The sequence below is a fragment of the Chinchilla lanigera genome, unplaced genomic scaffold (assembly GCF_000276665.1).
Source record: "Chinchilla lanigera isolate Chin_1 unplaced genomic scaffold, ChiLan1.0 scaffold00016, whole genome shotgun sequence".
Classification (NCBI taxonomy): domain Eukaryota; kingdom Metazoa; phylum Chordata; class Mammalia; order Rodentia; family Chinchillidae; genus Chinchilla; species Chinchilla lanigera.
In genome coordinates this window covers 19,419,254-19,438,658 of record NW_004955417.1, presented here as the reverse complement: position 1 = coordinate 19,438,658, position 19,405 = coordinate 19,419,254, and the positions used below count along the sequence as shown (strand labels likewise).

Here is a 19,405-nt window from a genome sequence, read left to right as displayed (position 1 = left end):
ATATATATATTTCTGGGGATTGTACTCAGGGCCTTTGCACAGGGCCACATACCCAGTCCTTTAAAAAAAAAATTTTGTTTTTGAGACAATTTCACCAAGTTGCCCAGGCTGGCTTTAAACTTGTAATCCTCCTGCCTCAGCCTACCAAAGTATTGGTATTCCTAACTTGCAATTGGCTAATTAGTTTATTTAATGGTGATTAGACTGAATGCACAAATGCTTTCCTAGAACAATACGAGTTGATGATATAATAAATATTTATGTCAGAAATACTCCATATTTTAGGCCTTTCTGTTACTAAAATACTTAGCTCTTTTTAAAAAAAAAAGTTTATGTGACTCTTATGCACATAATTTTATTTTTGAAATATATAAAAACTCTACAAAAACATAATTATGAGTTATCATTAATAGAAATATTAAATAACCCTCATGAAATATCGACTTTTGTAAGCTTCTGGGAAATAAAGTTAAGTTTTATTAAGGGACTACCCAGTAAATACCAGCCATTTTTAATTTTATTTAAAGACAGGGTCTGCATAAATTGCCAAAGATGACTCCAACCTCGTGGTGCTCTCACCATAGCCACTGAAAACACTGGTATTGCAGACATTTTCTACCACTGCCAATAATGATTTCCATCTTTTAAAAGAGACACAAGCATATATTTTACAGAAATTATTCAGATACTTGAGGACAATCAATTTACTACCTGACATGCTAAGTGCAGCTATCATATTTAAAAAAGTAAATTACTTTTTTGAAGGATATAATCATCAAAAATAGAAGTGAAGATATACCTTTACTTTCTAAAATAATATTAACTTACATATCATAAGTACATGCAGAAATTCATCTACAAATTTGATACTAAATATAATTGTGCAAAGTTATTCTAAAAGGTTTATTTCTACTTGTTCTCTGTATTTTATTTTTCAGCTCCCTGTGGTGGCCATTTCTCAGCTCCAAGTGGAGTGATTCTTTCCCCAGGATGGCCAGGATACTACAAAGACTCTCTCAACTGTGAGTGGGTGATTGAAGCTGAACCTGGACACTCTATCAAAATTACATTTGAAAGGTCTCTGCAAATATTTTTTATAGCTTTTCAAGAAAAGATTACATAAAAGAGCAGTTGACATTCTCTGTTTCCTCTAACAAATCAATGTATAATTTTACCGTAATAGTCAATTGTGCTTTGAATGCTTCAGACTGCTTGCCCCCTTTTAACCTTTTAGCCTGTTTTCAAGTTAATTTTCTATTTGTCTAATGCTGTATTCATACTATTGAAATATGCAAGGCTGACCTTTTTGCTTTATGTATATGCACAGCACTGAGATATGAACATGTGACCTTTAACTTAATGAGTTTAGTTGTCCTGTATTTTGAAGGGGCTGTGAATTGTGCTGTACTAGATTTCAAGAGGCAAAGGTGCTGCAAACACATTTGAATGGATATTGTATTGCAGCTTAAGATGTTTATGCACACAGTCCATGTGACTACACTTACAAGTCCTGAAAATCTTCCAAGTCTTCAGTATAGATTAATGTTTGAACAACTGAAATCATTTTTCATTTGGGAAAAGCATTAGTGATCAAATAATCTATACCATGGAAGACCATAACATTGAATATTCCAAAAATCAAAAGAATGAAACTTCTGCCCTGTTACTGGCTTATATTAAAAAATCATTAATTTTGCAATTGCAGTATTGTCTTCCCCCATTTCCCAACCTCTTTCTTAAAAAATCAAATAAAGAATCTTTTAAAAGTAATTCATCCACTTGATAGAGTTATAAACATAGCAAAGTCTTTTTATTATAGCTTAATGATTGAATTTCACCAAACTAACTGGAAAAACCTTCATTGATTTGATTTATCCAGGCTAGTGTTAAAATTTCCATGTGAAAAAAATGAAAGACTGTTTCAAACAGTTGAAAGTATTCAACATTTCTTATGGGATCATGCTACATTACTGTGACCGACACAACCTTCCTCTGACAATTCATTTGCTGTGACCGCCATATGAAAATAACAAAAAATGTGGCTTACCCAACAGATATTTAGTTCTCATAGTCTCTGATGGATTCTTTGCCTTTCTAAAAAATCTGCCTAGTCATCATGGCAGCAAAACCAACATGGTGCCCTCTGTTGAGACCATGTGGCAGGCCCCACCTTCCTGGTCAAATTACTTCCTCCCTCCACAACATCCTGTTTCCCTCCTCCCAACACACATGGCCCAATCTCTTACTGCCCTATCACTCCAAATGGCCCAATCACTAACCACCATATCACCCCAAGTTATCCAATCACTACCGACATATTGCTCCAATGACTATCTGCCATATCATGCAAACCAAGCCTCCAAAACCACCCTCACCCTGATCCTATATAGCTACTGTTCCCCTGGCCAGGCCCCCAGAAACTCCACGTCACTCCTTTCTGCTCTGGTCTTCTCTGTACTCCCAATAAAGACATTTTTCACTTTGCTCTATTTTTATCTGTGCCTAAAAACCTAACAATCTTGAATTCCAGAAGTCTGAGATCAAACTGACCAAAAGATTGTTTTTTCTGGCTTCTAGATAGATATTGTCTCTATTAACCTTCATATGGGATGCTCTCTACATTTACACCCTAATATCATCTCCTTAATTATCTTTTTTTGTTTATTCTGTGGTACGGGGAATAGAACCCAGGGCTCTCACACTGAGCTACCTCCCACTCTTTTGTATTTTTAGACACTACATTGCCCATGTTTGGTTTGGGGTTGTACCCTTCCTGCCTTAGTCTCCCAATGGGCTGGAATGATAATTGTCAGCACAAGCAAGGCTTATCTTAATGATCACTCTAAAGGCTCTTTTCACATAGTCAGACTCAGAAGTACTGGGGATTAAATTTTGAACATGTGAATTTTGTGAGACACAATTTGGCCATAACTTTGAACTATTTGTTTTTTTTAGAATAATTTGACAAGGTCTATTTTATGTTAAAACCATATTCTCTGTTTAGTAGTTGACAAGGCTTACATTTCTGTAGTAATTTCTTCTTTCTCTGTCTGTGTCTGTCTTTCTCTGTCTCTATCTCTCTATCACTCTCTCTGTCTCCCTCTGTCTCCTTCTGTCTCTCTGTCTGTTTCTCTGGTCTGTCTCCCTCTTTCTTTTTAAAACCAGTGTCTCACTGTATAGTTCAGACTTACCTACTGCTCTTAAACTCACTATGTAGTCCAGGCTAGCCTTGAGCTCAGCAATCTTTCTACCTCTGGATTCTGAGGACTAGGATTACAGGCATATGCTACCATACCTAATTTGAAAAGCATCTTATTTATTGATTATCAAATATTATTATTCTATAAATGAGGAGCCCAAATTAAATAACCTTACTTTATTATGGAAAATTGCATTTAGTTTAAAATCCACACTATACCATGATATTACTGATTATATTGTTGAGTAATTTTTTAAAACTTATATTAATTTGGGCCAAAGGACAGAGATTTAGATGATGCTTCTTATATTTTAAATTTAGATCATTGCATTTGAAGATTAAACATATTTGTCACTCTATAATACTTTTCTTTTAAATGAACACACATATTAGATATGTCAAATACTTGATTTTAGTATTTTCTGTTATGCTTAGCCTTGTTTTATATCAAGAAATTGAAAGTTTCACATTTTATTATGTTTCCATAGCTCATAACAACTGTCTTAGTTACTTTTCTCATTACTGGGACAAAATGCCTGACCCCACAAGTTAAAGAGGAGAGGTTTATTTTAGTTCACAGTTTGTAGAGGTTTCAGTCTACAGTCAGCTGACTCCAGGGCAGGTGGCATGGTAGAAGAAAAACAGTCCGTGGCAGAGCAGGCAGGAGGCAGCAAGCAATGAGACTTCTAGACTTTTATCCAGTCCAGGCTACAAGCCTATTTTTTAGTGCTATACACACCCAGGGTGGGCCTTCCCATTTTTCCCACCCAGAACAATCAGTGGACTAAGTTAGTGTTCACACATCCGAGTCCATCTCCACACACCCTAGATCCAGCCACCACTGAAAAGCCCCACCTATTAGCGTGTGGCGCTTTGTGGGGACATCTAGATACAAAGCTGTCACTCACCTCTCACTAGCCATAATTGTTCAATATCCAGGTAAAAAGGCTGGAGTCCTACTCCACACACACAGGAAATTCTAGTTTTTTCTAATTTTCAGTGAATTTCTAAAGATGTGGTGTTATGTTTGCCTGAGTGCTTTTGCTTTCTTCTCCCACGATCATCCACTATGAGAGACTGGGGCTGCTATTCTCTCAACATTACTGGGCTCCTTATTTGTAACACTTTCCTTCATCCTCAAAAACTGTGAAACTGGGTGACAACGAAGAGAATTATTTCACAATTCAGACTAATTTAAGATTGAGAAAACCCTCACTATCCTAAACTGCCTTCTCAATTTCTCATCCCGATACTTTTCTATCTTTAACTCCTCTTTCCTCCAGAATCCTCAACCTTTATCTTCCCATTTTATAGTGCCCCCCTCCAGTACTAAACAGACTAAATCTCAAAATACCTGTTACTTTATCATGCAGAGCAATGAAACTCTGTTTCTGTGATTATCCAGTTAGGTGATATTGGGATGTGAGAGTGTATCTTGTCTTTCTTTCTGAACATGCCAATTAAGACTGTTCTCCCTAAATCACACAGCAGTGTTCGCCTTTGAAGAATTCACCCTTTCGCCTCTGTCTGGCTGAATGAAACTGTAACCACTTTAAAATGACATTTTCTTCATAAAAAATACTAAATAAACCAAAAAACTTACTACTAGGAAATTAGTTGAAGTGACATAAGCACAAAGTGCATTATTATGTTCAAAAGCATCCCGGGGCTTACTAATGGAAATAATTAATCATTCTTACATAAATAAACACCTTATATCTTTCAACCCAAAGTAGATTATTTAGAGTTGCTCATTTGAGGAGCAGTTTGATTGCACAGCAAAGGCTGCAATTCAGAGTGTGCACACTTTGAGTTTTCTTTTGGACTTACACTTGAAAGCATTATTTTCTCTGTCCAAAATTCTTGAAAATGTTCTCTGTCCTTCCTAACAGACCAGTCAACATGAGTCTCTTTTTGTTTACCTCTCTATGCAAATACCTTTAGAATTGTCCCAGGTGAATCATATAAGCAACAGCATGTATGTTATGATTTAGATCATTCCGAAGTCTGCTTTCTAGTGAAATCTCTCCTGTCACCTTTATAAGATATAACACTAGTTAGACAAAAAAAACCCACCTAATTTATTTTCTCTACATATAGTTACTTAGAAAGTTTTACTCTGCCAATCCTATGCTTTTATCTGCTTACTATAGCACAAATCTTTAAATTAAGCTACAAGTAAGAAATTGAAAAGGAATTTTCACTGCTAGAGTTTGTGCATGGTAGCAATCATCAGTCCTGTAAGTGAACCAGAACATTCATGAGCTGAAGAATGATTCCCAGGTCCAAAGATTTTGGCTTCTCCCCTTGAACATCACCAATCAGGGACTTCTCAGCTGGACTTCATTTCTTAATCCCAGAATTACACACTCAAGTAAATTACACTTCTCATAGGTCCTTCACCTCCTAGATACCAATCATTTAAAAACCTGCTCATTAATTATCCCTAACACTAGAAAAATCAGAAATTAGAATGCCTTAAGACTTCATCAGTAGTATAGTCAGCATTTAAGAGTAAATTAAGCATACCTTTATGAATATGTTTCCTTTGAATTGTACTTTACATATATAAAATAAAATTCCAAATCTTAAATCCTAAATTGAAATGTTCTTTTTGGGGAATTCTCTAATTTAATTTTCCCTCATATACACACAAATGCCGATAAAGGCCTTGATTTGGAGATGTATGAAGGAAAAAAATATGTATTTAAATATCTTCATTCATTTCTTCTTTTCTTAAAATTCTTTAAGGATGTGAAATTTTGCTTGATTAAGTGCTGTTAACATCCCATGTGCTTTTTCAGAAAATCTTTCCCTTGACGATAACCCACATCTAACCTAGCCATCATGCATTTGGAGTAAATCCATAGCAAAAGGAAGAGCAACACATTCCATCAAATTATAAAATACATGCATTTATCCATTAGATTTGTGATATGAAAAGCCATCTCTATGTCTACGACTTTTTTTGTACTGATCTTATAATGCCTTGAGACTTTATTTTCTCCAAAGATTATCTTAAGGAAATAAGATAATATTTATAAGTACTTAGCACGTACTAGTTAAAAAAATAAAAACCAAAAAAAGCAACTAATTTTCTTCCTACAAAAAACTACAAATATTTATAAATATATTAGTTCTCAGTAGTCTCTTTGAGATTATCTCAAGCAGAATAAATCAGTGAACTCTTCCAACAAATACGTTTTTTTAAAAAATTTCTTACCTGTTCTTTATTATCCAAATATTTAACAAGTCTTATTCTCCAGTCAGCAAAGGAAGTTTTAGTTTTGCTTATTCTCATAGTTCCCAAATCATCTTACTATTTAACAGCTCCTAAGTCTAAATAAAATGATACTCATTTTACCATCATTATCTGAAACACATCTATCTGTTCCTTTTTCCATCTTTATCTCTCTGTCCAAAATCTTGATATCAGACTTCAGAGAATATTTTAATGTTTGAAGTTATTAGGTCCAATTTCATTTCTTAAAATCATCTGATAGTTCTATACTGTTTGTTGATTCCAAGCAATAAATTGTTGTAAATGAATATTACATTAAAGCAACTCATGAGAAATTTACACAACTATTCTAATACACAAATGAAAGATATTCAATTTATTGTGTAACCTTGTCCCATTTAGTGTGGTATTTTGTGGCTCCACAGAGAAAAATATATGATGATTTTCTTTTTAAAGATTCACTGCTACCGAGCAATGTTCTCTGTGTCACCAATTAATGTTGCTATTCTATTAAGAATTAAGTCTCTTTATGGTTCAGTTCAAAGTAATCCCTGACTCCTCTGTGCATTTTAATTAAGCTGTTGTCAGGTGACTAGCTAGCAAAGTGAAATTCCAGTTTCAGTATTCACAATAAATTCAGTACCGAGCAACCAAATAGTATATTCATGATGCAAGGACCTGATCATTGAAAGGGCTTAGTGTGTTCTTACAGCTTTCCTTATCTAAACTGTAGGCTTATAGATTTTCTTTTAGAAAGACACAATGTATTCCAAGTTATAAAATTAGAAGATAAATGTGTAGTATTCATATATTATACTAAGCATACTGCTGAAAAGAATGCAACAATGACAGAAGTTGAAAAATATTTCAATGATATTTTTTCTTTCAGTGCTATTGGGATTTGAACTCAGGGCCTCAAACCTGTTAGCCAAGCACTATACCACTGAGCTACAGCCTTGGTTCTTCTTCATGTTTTATTTTGAGCTTATATTTCAATGATTTGCCCATTCTGGGCTTGAAATTGTCATCCTCCTACTTCAGCTTTCTGAGTAGCTGGTATTATAGGACTGTGCCACCACACCTGGTCAATTGTTATTTCTTAAACTGTATTAAATTATACTTAAGTTTGACTATTCACATGCCATGTTTATAATTGTATCAGAGATTAATATAAGAGTTTCTGAATTTTGTACCCAATCAGTTAGTTGCAGGCATTTGTTTTGACCCAGTTTGAGTTTTTTATCTTTTGTTTTGTTTTGAGGACTAAGTGGCTTAATTTTTTAAAAAATGTCTGACATGATCCAAGTAACTACCCTGATTTGATCATAGCACTCTGTATGCATGTATTGAATTATGACACTGTATCTTCATACATCTGAACCTTTTTCAAAGTGGTGGGATACTGAACCCACCACTTCACACATGCTAGGCAAGTACAGTGATTTTATCACTCAGCTGTATCCCCAGCCCTGTGGCTTAACCTTGGATCGGGCCTGGAAAAAATGGATGGTCATGAAAATAAAAAGGATTATCTGAAAATTAGTGCATATTTCAAACTATAAATTATTTTTTCAAAGAGTCCTGGAGATAACTAGAGAGATAACATATTGAAAATATACTGGAAGATTAGTTTTATATGTGTGAAAATACATGGTTTATTAGGAAATATCCAAAATTGATTTCCTATAATTTGGTAACTAAGCTATGGAAAAAAACACATGTATCCACAAATATCTTTAGTTGATGACTAGACCATTTCTTTTCTGCTAATAACCCATCATATTTGAATGATATTTTACTAATGAGCAAGTACATACATATAACTTTTTAGTGGTAAGTTTCCGTAAGAATAAGGATCTGTATCTGTAGCATTTACAAATGACAGGCTCATAAAATGATATCTTACATACTAGACAAGCTGAAGAGAATTATACATATCATAAAATTAATATTAAGTTAAACATTAATTAAAACATTACTTTCCTATATGGTATTATTGTAATAAATGCCTCTTAACATATGTCTCTTAATCACAGGTTCCAGACTGAATTAAACTATGATGTTTTGGAAGTTCATGATGGGCCAAATCTTCTGTCACCCTTGCTTGGATCTTACAATGGCACGCAAGTGCCCCAGTTTCTATTTAGCAGCAGTAATTTTATATACCTCCTGTTTACAACAGACAACAGCCGTTCCAATAATGGTTTTAAGATTCATTATGAAAGTAAGTCACTGAAAAATATTTTCTGACTTATCCATTTGGTTGGTCCTACCTTTTGTATTATCATTGTGTAACAAAAAACCTACTAGCTTCATTTATTTATTTATTTTTAAATCAAAGCTTTCTTTGATCTATAAGGGTGCTAATGCTTTAAAAATAAGTGCTTTAGAAAATTTTTCCATTTACTAACAACCTCTATCTGATATTATTATAAAAGGAAACATTAAGGAAATTTTAGGAGTAACAAATAATTCTTTAAAAATGAGTACATGTCGTAGTTACCTGATTACAGTTTTAAAAAGCAGATGTTAGGGATGTGAGCAATCATTTTAGTATGACTTTATATATCAATTACTCTTTCATATTGTGCATGACTTGCACACATTTTACTTTAATAACACATTTTATTTTAGAATAAAAGTTATATTAACATTGGAAATAAAATATATAGATTTATAAATATGATTAACATAGCTTCCAAAGACTATAGTAAAACAAGGTATGATTCATAGTATTGAAATCAGTTCATTATAACTCCATCTAAAAACTATTTGTTTGATTTAAAAAGGCTTAAATATTTTGAATATTAAAAATTATAGTAATAATTTACATGAGTATGCCTTTTTATTTATAAATTTCTTACATATTTATATACTTATAGCTGTACTACATATGATATATTTCTGTATATACAGTGTATTATATATATACAAAATCACACATGTGCACACATTTTTACCAAAAAATGCATTGGAACTTATCTACATGAAATAGTTTGGGTAAATAGATCTATCAGCTTAAGAGAGTACATAAGACGGGATTCAGAAATATCTTTACTTCACATGTAAATATTATTTATTTAATTTTTCCATTAAGTCCATTGTGAGACTTACACGCTCAAGAAAGATTTCTGCATTTAAAATTTAATAGCTTTACATTTATTGTTGGTCATCTTTGTTTAGTAGATGTCAATGAATTTATCATTTTTTTAAAAAACCAGTCAGTATGTATTTGGTGCTTGTTGCATTTTAATTTTCTTATGCACAATTCTATTTATATTTACTTTCTTTTCACTCAAACTTTATGACATAGAAATATATTATCGCAACATTATCATAAAATACACCAAGAGGATTCTCACAGACTTGAAAATTAAAATGAATTAAAGGGCTTTAATTGAATTCTTTACTTTAAATTGTTCTTAAAGACAGAGTAGTTGTTTTAAAAGTCTATTTTAAAAGTCATTCCTTCTAGCAATTAATGGGTTCCAACATACAATTACCTTAAATTTTTAGTCAATATTTCCTATGCACACTAAACCACATACAATCGTACTCAGCCCAAGGTATGATTTGATCCCCTGTCAGACACAGACCTATTTTAAGGACTAAATGAAAGCATGTTATGCAAAGTGCAGTAAAACAGTTAATATGCACTAAGTTCTCAATAAAAGATGCTATTTTATTATTTATGTAAAAACTGAACAAATGAGTAATAAAATTGGCAAATGCACATCCAACGCACTCCTTCTGTCAGCATGAGTGTCACTTCTGTGTCATTAGCAGCACAGGCTAACTTGGTAGTGAGGGCTAGGGCCATAGAAGACAGAGCAACAGCTGAAAACTAAGGGAAGTAACGGGGAAAGTGACACATACTGGATATTGGCTGGTTAAATCTGGCATTAGGCAGGAAATTTCTATTTTAATCAGTTTATAGGAAATTACTTTCTCTTATTTTTATTCTGTTAGTCTGGTAGTTTATTACCATTGGGAGATATTCTTCAGCCTCACAATCCTTTGTCATTAGCAAATAAACAGGACCATTTCTGATTGTCACTGTATGAATAAATTTTGCTAGCTGATGTTACTAGTTTATCCTTTTTTGCATGAACTATTCCCAAAGCTCAGAAGTAGCTGGTTGTTTGTGAAACTTTAAAAATATATTTGGCACGCAGTAATTTGTGGTTTTAAAACCCAAACTTATTTAAAACATTTGGTTTCCTCAATGGAACAAAATCCCATGGAAAGGACGTCTTCCAAAACCACTCTAGCTCATACTTATCTTTCTGTCAAAACAGGGAGGTTGAAAAAGTATACCATTACATAGGAAGATTAATGATTTTTGAAACACATTAAATAACGATGAGAGTATACTTTAGGACCATAGTCCTCATTTTGTTTCAGTGTAGTTGTTTCCTTCAAGAAAATTCACTTCTGTTTATTATAGTGTATTGATTGAAATACAAGTATAAATCCATAGAAGTCCTGAAAGCAACCTTTCATGGATATCATGGAAAGCTGTATAAAGTCTTCTTGGATATTTAAATATTAAGAAGTACTTTATAATTACAAATGGAAAGAAAACAAAATTAGAGACAGTTACGTCATCTCCAAAAGCATATTATATGTGCATTCATTGATAAATATGTGTGTGCATAAATATATATGTGCATTTATTGATAGTTCTTTTTTATTTATGAAAATACCATATATTTAAAAGAATGTGCAATTTAAATGCCACTTGTTATATCTAGTATGGATAGTTGTAGAGAAACTAAAATAAATTGTAGTTTAAATTTTTCTCATACTTGTATTATATACAATAAATTAGCAAAAAAGTATTTTTGAGATTCTACTCTTTTGAAAAATCAAGTAATTTAAAATAAAAAATAGGAAAATGTTAGTCTCACTTATTTAATGCAATATGAGCTTCTGAAAATTATGTATATTGTCCAAATGTAAGAATGTTAAAACCACTTTACCAGTTACATTGTAATTTTTATGATTATTTGATAATAAATACTGATATTTATTCCCCATGATCTTTTATATTTTCTCCATTTAGTAACATTTCCATTGTTGTGAATTTATGTTGGATTATTTGTGTATAAACAAATAAACTGTGCAATATTTCCTTAAACTTAGTCCTTGACTCCTATATTTACACAGCATGGTGAGAGTCATAAAAGAAATGCATGACTTTATTTCATTTGTCAAGTGAAGAAACAAATAGAATAAATTAAAGTAGCCATAATTAAATTCAACCATAATTTACACTGTACCATTTTGGGTGCCCTCATTTCTATGATTTCATAAGATTTCAGTAGTGTTAAAGTTTGGGAGAAAGAAAGGTGACATTGAGCTGGCTCACTGCAGGAAGATCTAGACTGGAAGGAAAGAAATTTATGGTACTCTGTTGAAGATGGAGAAGATTGTAAATGATTGTAAACATTAAGCAGACAAGTGAACGTATTTCTGAAAGAGATGGAAAGCATAAACTGGTGAGGAGACACCTGTGTGGTATGAAATGTAACCATCAGAAGAAGATAATGGAAATTACAAACATAGGATTTAATTTTAAAATCTTGAATGGCAGGATGATATTTTTAAATCTGATTCCAGTAGCATTCGGTATAAAAACAGTGAAATGAAATATTACAATAATAAATATGTAAAATTTTCTATAAAATAAGTTGGAGGTGAAACATCTCTGTGAAAGAGAAATTACATGTTATTCTTTCATACACTTGAAGTCATGAAACCAGAATATGGTAAGAGAAGTAAAGAAAAAAGACATTGGGATTTTCACTGAGGGTGATTTCAGATAAATCTGTGGGGAAAAGAAATTGAGAGGGCAACGATGAGTGAAGGCTTCACTGACTTGGACACCTAGCAGAATAATGAGCACATTGAGAAGAGAAATCTAGCAGATGAAAATGGTTATAGATGGAGATGTGTCCATTGTATTTTAGTTTCTCATTAAAAACAAAATCATTTAAGTGAAATTTATGTTTATACACTCATGCTTTTCACTTCTTCAAAATTAAGTTTCTATTTTGTAGTAGATTGTTTATCTTCATTTTAAATTGGGTATGTGAATATTTTTTAATATAATGATATAATTCTGAAAATGCTAATTACTATAGTTTTATAACATAAAAGCAGCAGTTAGACAGGGTTTAAAACTCCCACAAAGGAAGAATAAAATAAGTATCCACAATGTCCTAGACCACTGGTTCTCAACTAGGAACACTTTTATTCCCCAGGAAATATGTGTCACTATCTGGAGACATTTCTGATGGTCATGATGAAGAAGTACTATTAATATCCAACAGGGAGAGGCCTGGGAGGTTACTGAAGATTTTGTCATGCACAGGGTACCCAGTGATACATAACTGTAGTTCAAAATGTCAATTATGCCAAAGTCAGGGAAGCACGTCCCATTAAGGGAAAGACATTGTCATGGAATGATGTCAGCTAGGGATTGTAAATTGCAAGGAAGCTTAGCATCATGAGATTCCACAGTGTTACACAACAGACTGTTGGAAAACATAGTAGCCACCATAGCAGTTATATAACTGTGCTTTACATAGAAAGACAATAATATTTATACTTCTGTATATTGCAAAATATTCCTGATTTTTTCATTCTATTAAGATTGAATGAAAAATAAAATTTGCACAATATTTAGAATCACTGCTGGAACATAAATTCCAGACATTTTAATTACTAGTATGATTATTATTGTAGATATATATTTATGTAAAATTTATAATACAGATTTTGATTGATGATCATACCTTTCATCTACTTCTTAAGTGTTGAATGACCTAAATTTAATCCTTACTGATAAGAAATTGCAAAGCAGGCTTGTTAAATTGTTGGACATTCTAAAATCAAGCTGAGTACATTGATTTGTAAAAACCATTGTAATTGTTAGAAGAAATAAGAAAAATAAGAAAGAAGAATAATTTTCACCAAGTCTGACTTTCATTAGACTTCCTCTCTGTCTTTTCCCCTCTGTTCCTCAGGTGTGACTGTAAATACATATTCTTGCTTGGACCCTGGCATACCTGTGCATGGGCTTCGTTATGGTCATGATTTCTCCATTGGATCTACTGTTTCTTTCAGTTGTGATCCAGGATATAGGTTGAGCCATGAAGAGCCCCTTCTATGTGAAAAAAATCATTGGTGGAGCCATCCACTACCCACCTGCGATGGTAAGGACTCATTCATTATGGAAGACATGAATAGCTTTGAAATTTATATGCCATAGCAATTTACAAATATGAATATTTATAGACTCCAAAGAACTCACTATGAGGTTGAGCACAACCATAAATTTTCGAAAGATCATCTTGAATTTTTAAAAGATGGTCTTGAATTTTGGCAACTTTTGCTCAGACTTTTTTTTTTTTTTTTGTCTTTTTGAGACAGTCTCTCCTTATACCATTCAGGCTGACCTTGAGCTCACTTTGTAGCCCAGGCTGATCTTGAACTTGCAACGATCCTCTTGCCTCAACCTCCTAAGTGTTGGCATTGCAGGCATGTGCCACCACGTCCAGCTATCAGACTTACTAATGAAATTATAAAATAAAAAATCATAATCAGCCACTTTCCCATTGGTTAAATACATATTGGAGATTCTTGGACCAAATTTCTTGCTGAAATTGTTAAATTCATGCAAGGTGAGTGCAATGGAGGGTTATTGCATTTGCTTCCTCCTGTGGAATGCAGCCCTCCTAAATGGAATATCCCTCTACCACAGAAGCATTCTAAGTAGCTACAAAGTACAGTGTAAACCTGTTTAGCCTGCCTTGTGGTGGAAAGTCTGTGGTGAAGGTACAGGGTATAGCAGTATCCTTATATTCTGAGTTTCTTTGTTTTCACACATGAAATTTCAGTAGAAGAAACTGCTTCCCTTAGGGTTGAGAAGTGCTTTCATGCTTGGCTTGTCAAGAAGCACAGTGCAAATCTATCCATTGTCTGATTCAGAGCTTTAATAGCATGTATTTCAACTTCTACACTTATTCTTTTTCAAGTTGGAAGAGCACATTTTTCACTTCATGATTAAATATTTAAATATTTTCTATCTCTTCATCTTTTAGGAACAACCGTATGACAATTTGTTTTTATAACATGATTTAAAAGAATCATCAGCACACCTCCTCTGTATGTAGTACAACATCATTTGCATTAGTCAGTGTTCTTATGATTGTATGTGACATAATTCCAACTCTAACTGATTTTAAAAGTAAAAGCAGAAATTGTTGCTCAACTATTCCAATCTTAGAAAAGCTAAGGTATTATACTTCTCATAGCTCTTCATAAAGTTGAATTCAAGCTTTTTCATGAGTCCATCTTTCACCTAGACTTTTCTCTGTTTAGTCACAAAATTCTAATATTGAAATCAGGATTTTTCCATGTGAGAAACTGGCAGTAGAGAATACAATCTTAGGAAAATGGAAATTTATAAGCATATCTTCAAAATCTAAAATGTTGACTGCATCTCTGTCCCAACTAGAAAAGAAAAGAAAAAAATAAAACCCTGAAATATATGTGTCTTAGTTATGTTTCTTGTGGCTAAGACAAAATATCTGATACCCAAAATTAAAGAAAGAAAGATTTATTCAGTTCACAATTTGTAGAGATTTCAGTTCATGGTTGGCTGGCTCCAAGGCAAGGTGGCATGGTAGAAGGGCATCACAGAAAAGAAGCAGTCCATAGGGGCAGAACGCAGCAAGCAATAAAGGGTGAGTGACAGTTCTTTTTCTCTTTTTTGTATTGTATTCAGACTACCTGTGTGTAGGGTGGGAAGCACTCACACTGAGGATAGAGCACCTTTAATCTTAACCAGAACTACACCAAGCCAGTCAGTGGACTAATTTAGTAATCACACACTCTTAATCCCACCATCACACACTCTAGATGCTGCCACCTCTGAAAAGCCCCACCTATCACCACATGAGACTTTGGGAGGACATCTGAACACAAACTAAAACAGTATCTGACTGGGCCATATGGGAACCGGGCACTAGTAAAGGAGGTCTTATTATGATTGGATGTGTCTAATTCACATAGTCCTCTATTCGTATGAATTGAGATAAATGATAGTGGTGGAAAGGGTCTATGTTTGCCAGGTCCTGATAAAGCTACATGGTTGACATAAGAAAGGAACAGACACCAAGAAAAAAAAATGGAGGCAGGTGTACAGAAAGAAGTAGCAATTTAAAACTCTATTTGAATGATAGCAGCAAATTACATTTTATTTATAATAAAAGCAGATACAAGCCCTGAGCATCCTTTGTCACTGTATGTTTCTGATTTTTACATTTCATTGTCTCCATTTCCCACTAAGATTATTTCATGTTATACCCCATGTCAAAAGGATTTGATAGCTCTGTGTTGCTTGCTCCAAATTATTGGTCATGGAATTTGTAATACTAAATCGTGAGGACTCTGGGATTTCCAGTGTTGTCTCAGTCCTGTATTCCTACAATGCATTCTCCCCAAAGACTGTATCATGGCATTTTGAACTATTCTCTCGATCTGTCTTCTTTTGTTGTTCATTTGTTTGCTTACTTGCTTGTTGGTAACAGGGTCTTGCTCTGCTGTTTGCCTCTTCTCTACTCAAGCCTGATGCTCCTCCTGTCTCGGCTTCCTAAGCAACTGGGATGGCTGGCACGTGCCTGGGAGCCTCCTCTTTTGCATTCCAATTTCATCTCGAGCATGACCAACAAAGCTGAATTATACTCATTTCTTAAACATTTCAACTTTTTAAAATGCAGATGTTTAACAATTTTGTCATTGACTTGAACTAAAATCAGCTCCCAGTGCCTTGTGGAAACGCAGTAGTAGTCATGTATGCTAGGGATAAATTTGAGTTCAGAGGCTTAGTATCCAGCTGTCTTCATAAGTTCCCTATTTCACTATATTTTTCAATAATATGTTTGAGTTCCATTCTCCATTTGAAAATATGTCAGGTCTCTGAAGTGTCTGAGTCTAATAAATTGCTGTCCATTCTTATCATTCTAACAGGGGTGGTAGTTTTTAGAGAAGTAAGATTATCAGCATGAGAGGATATTCAGTCATGATTTAACCACTTTTAAACTTAACCCAACTCGGACAAGCTTTCTACTTTGAATTAGAATCTGTCACAGTGCATCTTATTAATGCACACATTTGTCATTCTCTCGTAATTGCTTAAAATGATTATCATAAAGCAATTACAATTCAAAACATTTCAATGTAAAACAATCCCTTTTTCAAAAATGAAAGACTTTGTTAGACTGATGACCATGATGAGGCTGCTGCTCGCCGCTGATGGGAGACTTTCAGGTACACACAAAACAACTGGCAAATGAGAATTTGGAAGAGAGAGATCAATTTAAGAACAGACACAAAGACATTGGCACAATAGATACTAGGTGCTTAAAAAGAGTGACATGAAGAGGAAGAATTTAAATGAGCCTCTGGACAAATAAATGATGCCTTGGAATAGAGATCATTTGGGAGACAGGATGGCCCAAAGACATAAATGAAATAGATCAAAATTGTTTTATATTTTTAATACAAATTGTAATGTGAGGGAAGAGGAAATGCTTCAAAACCTTATTCAAGTATGGTTATGATCATGCAATAGGAAAGTAGACTGCCTGAGTGAGTTCGGTCTCTGCTAGATTTCTTATTTGTAAAATGAGGAATTACAATGATCTTCTTAAATTGTTACTGTGAGGGAGAATTAATATAAATAAAATCTGCAAGATAGTGAATTAAATATAAATTTAATTTAAATGTTTGACTTGCTATTGGAAAAAATTTATGATTAGTTGCAATTCTCAATAACATATTATTAAACTCAAAACAAACTTCATTTTTCTATCATTTTAATTTCCTCTCTCAAAAGAAGGAAACTAAATCACACTCTTTTCATCTATTTAATATGCAATTCTATCTTAAATTAATTCCCTTCACACCCGACATCTCATACTCATTATTTTCAAATAAGAAACCTTCTACTGTGAAAAGAACTTGGAAGTCATACACCTGAAATTTCTGAAATGATAACAACTACAGTAAAGAAACAACTCCATCAGGCCATAGACATCAAATCAGAAATAATCTCTCAGGTAAAAAAAAAAAAAATGACAATAACAAAGAAAGAATTGTTCAGCATACCTAGAGCAGATATAGAGAAGAAAATAGAAGAGCATGGAAAAATGATGGAACTGTAGAATGAACAATATAAGGAAGAATTAGAATGCATTCAGCAGATTTAAACAGATATCCAGAAAACTAAAAATTGCATTGAAAGGTGTCAGAACCACTTGAACAAAGCTGAAGATAGACTTTCAGACCTTGAAGACAGCAGTGCAGCTAACAATCATGCAAGGAAAGATCTCCTAAAAATAACACAGAATCATAAAATAACAATACAACAACTGGGAGACAAAACAAAGAAGATCAGTGTAAGATTAATAGGTGTCAACAAAATAGCAAGCATCAACACAAATGTCATAAAAAGAATATTTGCAGAAGTAATAGTGGAAAACTTCACAAGCATAGAAAAAGAATCCAGACATACAGTAAATGAGGCATGTAGAACTCCAACTAGCCATAACCAAAATAAATCTACACCTAGACACATAGAATATTAAAAGCTGTTAGAGAAAAGAAACAGTTCACCTATAGAGGAAAGCCCATTAGAATCACAACAGATTTCTAAACACAAACCATCAAGTTAAGAAGAACTTGGAGTTAAGTATTCCAAGTCCTGAAAGGAAATAACTTTCAACTCAGATTGATGTACCTTGCAAAACTGTCCTTCAAAATTAATGAAGAAATAAAATATTTACATGATAAAGAAAAATTGAAGAAATTCATTAGCTTCAAATCAACCCTATAAAAAGCACTAAAAGATATTCTATAAAGAGATAAAAAATGACCACAATTTCAAGAACAGCAGATAAGGACCACCAAGCAGAGCAAATAATTAAGCAGAAGGAAAAAGGAGGAATCAACAGCAGGAAAATCACATGAAAAAGATAAGCCAATCAACATCAGTTTTAGCCATCAAGGTAAACAGTCTCAATTCACCAATCAAAAGAAGCAGACTGGAAGAGTGGATCAAGAATCAAAATTCAACAATATGCTCTATACAAGAAACACATTTAACTCTAAAGTAAATTCATAGACTAAAAAATAGAAGGATGGAAAAAATACTCCATTCAGTAGGAACCCAGAGAAAACTGGGTGTAGCTATTTTGTTTGCAGACAATGTGATCTTCAAACCAAGAATGATCAAAGACGATAAAGAAGATCACTACATACTTGTTAGAGGAAAACTTCAAGAGGAAGAGATAACAATCACAGATATTTATGCACCAAATACAGAAGTACCCAGCTATATAAGACAAATTTCAATAGGCATGCAAAATAAAATAAGCAATAATATAATCATAGCAGGCTACTTTAACACCTCATTGTCACAAAGAGATAGATAAACTAGACAAAAAATCAGCAAAGAAATAACAGAACTATACCAACTTGTGGACAAATGGACTCAGTAGACCTTTACAGTGTTCCACTGAACAACACCAGAACACACATTCTTCTCAGCTGCACATGGGACCTTCTCTAAAGTTAATGCAATGGAGACTAAGCAAACAATAAAAAGAATTAGTGAATCAAAGAGTTGGTTCTTTGAAAAAATAAATAAAATTGATAAATCCCTAACCAGTCTTATAAAAAAAGAAAGAAAAAACTGAAATTCATGCAATAAGGAATGAAATGGATGAAATCATTATAGATCCTACAGAAATTTAGAAGATCATCAATACCTACTTTGAAAATCTTTATTCTCATAGGATGGAAAACACAGAGGAAATGGCAGATTCCTACATATATATGAGTTGCCAAAGCAGAATGAAGAAGATAAAAAATCCTGAATGACTCAATATCAGCTA

The 19,405-nt window shown here is 33.3% G+C and overlaps 1 protein-coding gene across 1 annotated transcript in view; it reads left to right on the top strand.

Annotated features, from left to right (window-relative positions):
- Csmd3 (CUB and Sushi multiple domains 3) overlaps positions 1-19,405 on the top strand; it is a 1,085,099-nt gene that overhangs the window by 687,132 nt on the left and 378,562 nt on the right. The window contains exons 17-19 of the mRNA XM_005381888.2: positions 939-1,077; positions 8,477-8,664; positions 13,472-13,660. Of these exons, the coding sequence (XP_005381945.1) occupies positions 939-1,077; positions 8,477-8,664; positions 13,472-13,660 (516 nt within the window). The remainder of the gene's footprint in view (positions 1-938; positions 1,078-8,476; positions 8,665-13,471; positions 13,661-19,405) is intronic.